Genomic DNA, 3,509 nt, shown 5'->3' on the forward strand with positions numbered 1-3,509 from the left:
AAGCATAATGAAAAATGTAAATCCCGGCCAGGTGAAAACTAACAATAGACACCACAAGTAAACTTCTACTTCTGGAAGGGAACATTCAGTTTAAAAAAGGCCAAATCCATAATGTACAAGTTCCATTTATAAAAGGGAAAAAACAACAGCAATCATTTCCATTCCAAAGGGGATCTAAAAAGAAACTTTTGCCGCTAGTGGCGTGACGGGTTCTCTAAGCAGACGGCACGTTATTTTGTTTCAAAAATATGCGTCGTCAAGATTACCAATGCAAATACTACTTGTTGTCAAGACTACCAATGGAATAACTACTTGTTGTCAAGACTAAAAATGTAATAAATACTCGTTTTCAAGACTACCAATGGAATAATCAGTCGTCTTCTGCTTGAGTACTGCAGACTAGTGGCCACAGTTTATTCTTACATTCCCATTCCATTCGACTCTTCATATTCAATCCGCGGTTACCATGATAAATACAACGAATACCAAATGTTAGATAAAATGAGCCAATGGTTTTAATGCCCTAGCTCGACAACAATATCATTTGTAACATAATCATGAGTTTGTTTCCCACGTTTACGGTTTATCCGTCTACTTGACCACTCAAAAAGAAAATAAAATAGGTTAAACGATAAACACGAGTGACTAAAGGTAGCCACAGTTCCCAAGTTTCATTGGACGAAAATCCTCTCACAACATCAAGAAAATTTGAGGCAGACGGAGCCTTGTTATTTCATTGGTGGTTTTGACCATTGACGATGTCATGTTTTAAAAAGAAAAGCACGTCCCGTCTGCTTAGAGGACCTCTAGCTCGGTCTCGCCACTAGCGGGGAAACTTTTCGCTTACACCCTTTGAACTAGCTAGGAATATGAAAACACGGTTAGCTTGAATCCTCCTAGAAACTAGATTTCAGTTAGAAAAAATTCTTTAAAATAATTTAAATACCGTTTTCATAGCAGTGTCTCTACTCCAAAGTGCCATCTATAACAAATAGATTGTATGACTATTAGTTTAAATTTAATTTAGTGTACGTTATTTTTAAAATCTTCTAATTATTGGTCATATTTAAAAATAAATATTAAAAGAAAATTAATTTAAATTAATAATATATTGTGATCAGAGAACTCACAAATAGATCATAGATGTCGCCAGGCTTTCCGTGAATTGTTGGTTAAGCTCCAGAAGGATTGGTCAGTGTCGGTCGAAAAATTTTAAGACATGTCCAATTAATAAACAATTCGAATTCACTGTCAAAGACCATAGATTATAGATATATTTTTTTAATTTTTTTTCACCGAAATTGAATATGATTGGCAAAGGTACAATTAAAGTTCTTTAATTATTTTTTACTATTATCATTAGTAATCAAAAGATATGTCTATGAGCGTCAAAGGCTTAGGTGGAATCATGGATCTGGGTGGGTGAGATGGGTTAAATGTCTACCTTATATAACTATTCCATTATGATTATTTAACAATATCCCTATTTTCTAACCTGACAGAAACTGACGACCAACAAAAGTTACGTTTTCAAATTGAGCTCGAGTTTGTGCAGTGTCTTGGAAATCCAAATTATCTCAATTGTGAGCTTCATTCGTACAACGTGTATACCATTCTTAATATTGTTGCTAAGTTTGCTAACTATAACGTTAAACTTTGGTTTCATTTCAACAGTTTTGGCTCAAAGAGGATACTTGAAAGATAAAACATTTATCAACTATCTAAAATATTTGCAATATTGGAAAAAGCCCGAATATGCTAAATATTTAAAGTATGACACGCATTCCATTATAATATGACATTATACTTTGTTAATATCATAATCCACAGTAAATTTATATGGTTGTAGCTTTATTAGTGGTAGAATCAAACAGCCTAGCTAACTACAGCGCCATTGTTTTAGTATCACAATTAGATTATTAGCTACTCTCAATATAGTTTTTCCTTTTTCTGGCGTAACTAGCCTTATTAACTGTAAACGATATAACATTTCAAATTGTATATTAAAGAGCACACTTTATTATGATATGTTGAGAATAAAAAAAGCGCATATAATTCAAAATAATTAACTCTGTAGATTTAAATCTGCTCTTTAAATTAGTTTTAAACAAATATATATTTTATAGTTTCAGAGACTAATTGAATTCCCTGAAATATTTAATGCAGAAACTTGAAATGAACTTATAATCTAATTGTGACATTTTACCTGGTGGGCAGTTGATTGATTCAACTCTTGGCTAAGAGAAAAACTGTGTATATTTACAGAAGCCAATATATTAATCAAATTTACATTAGTTGTAGAGATGTACAAGTACTCGTGCCCTTTGCTAAGTCCTAGAAATTAATTTAACTGGACTGAGTTTTGGTATGAGGGTTTCCTTGTTGGAGTTCAAAGAATCATTCTTAAAGTTTGCAAAATTAAATTAAGGTTGAAATAAGTTTAACAAATATTAAAAATTATTGAGTACTAGAAATTTGTTAAAAGAATTTAGTCTGATTTTCTTTATTTAAAAGCTTAAGCATAAATTTAGGACTTAAAACCATTCTTCAGGACTCGAAGGCTTGAGCAAATATAATTTTTCAATACTCAAAGACTCAAATGTGCCCAATATTTGACGACACGAGATTCAAATGTGCCCAATATTTGACAACTTGACTCAAATGTGCCCCATATTTGACAACTCGAGATTCAAATGTGCCCAATATTTGACAACTCCAGATTCAAATGTGCCCAATATTTGACGACTCGAGACTCAAATGTGGCCAATATTTGACGACTTGAGATTCAAATGTGGCCAATATTTGACGACTCGAGACTCAAATATGCCCAATATTTGACGACTCTGGATTCAAATGTGGCCAATATTTGACGACTCGAGAGTCAAATGTGCCCAATATTTGACGACTTGAGACTTAACTAAAACCAAAAAAAAGTACTCACACAACTAATTAACAGATTTTTTAAAGAGCCATTAATTAATTTACCATATCTATCTAGGTATCCAATGTGCTTGCACTTTCTCGAATTACTTCAGTATGAACATTTTAGAAGAGAAATTACAAGCGCTCAATGTGCTAAGTTTATAGATGACCAGCAGTTGCTTCATTGGCAGCATTATACGCGTAAAAGGATTAGATTGTTGCAACCTCATACAGAAGGTACTCAACAAAACACTCAGTCTCAACAATCGCAACCCCAGACCCAACAACCCTCACAAACAGTAAACAAATAATGTATATTTTAAATGTAAATTTCTTAAAATATTTGTATTAAAACAAATTTAGATTTACCTTATCTGTATATTGAAAATTGTTTAAAATTCTTCATGTAATTTAGGTCAAAATTAGTTTCATCGTTGTTGTAGACTTGTAATAATTAAGAATGTGGGGACCACAAACTCTGTTTTCATCCCTGACCCCAAAAAAATTAAAAAACTTGCCAATAGGTCTTAGAGCAAACGAAGACGTGAATCTCAGACCCAGTAGATCTTAAGAGTAAAAATCTAAAT

At 32.6% G+C, this 3,509-nt stretch overlaps 1 protein-coding gene across 2 annotated transcripts; it reads left to right on the forward strand.

Moving 5' to 3' along the window:
• Positions 1-1,125: 1,125 nt before the first annotated feature.
• MED31 (mediator complex subunit 31) lies at positions 1,126-3,290 on the forward strand. 2 transcript variants are annotated; one of them, XM_090162668.1, is made up of 4 exons: positions 1,126-1,418; positions 1,503-1,583; positions 1,675-1,771; positions 2,999-3,290. In XM_090162668.1, the coding sequence occupies exons 1-4, from the start codon at positions 1,376-1,378 to the stop codon at positions 3,231-3,233; spliced, it is 456 nt and encodes a 151-aa protein (XP_090018794.1). In that variant the 5' UTR covers positions 1,126-1,375; the 3' UTR covers positions 3,234-3,290. The 2 variants fall into 2 exon arrangements, with proteins under 2 accessions (XP_090018794.1, XP_090018795.1); XM_090162669.1 differs by having other exon boundaries at positions 1,126-1,320.
• Positions 3,291-3,509: the final 219 nt, after the last annotated feature.

The sequence above is a fragment of the Leiobunum rupestre genome, chromosome 11, assembly GCF_980474605.1.
Source record: "Leiobunum rupestre chromosome 11, qqLeiRupe1.1.hap1, whole genome shotgun sequence".
NCBI classification, from domain to species: Eukaryota; Metazoa; Arthropoda; class Arachnida; order Opiliones; family Sclerosomatidae; genus Leiobunum; species Leiobunum rupestre.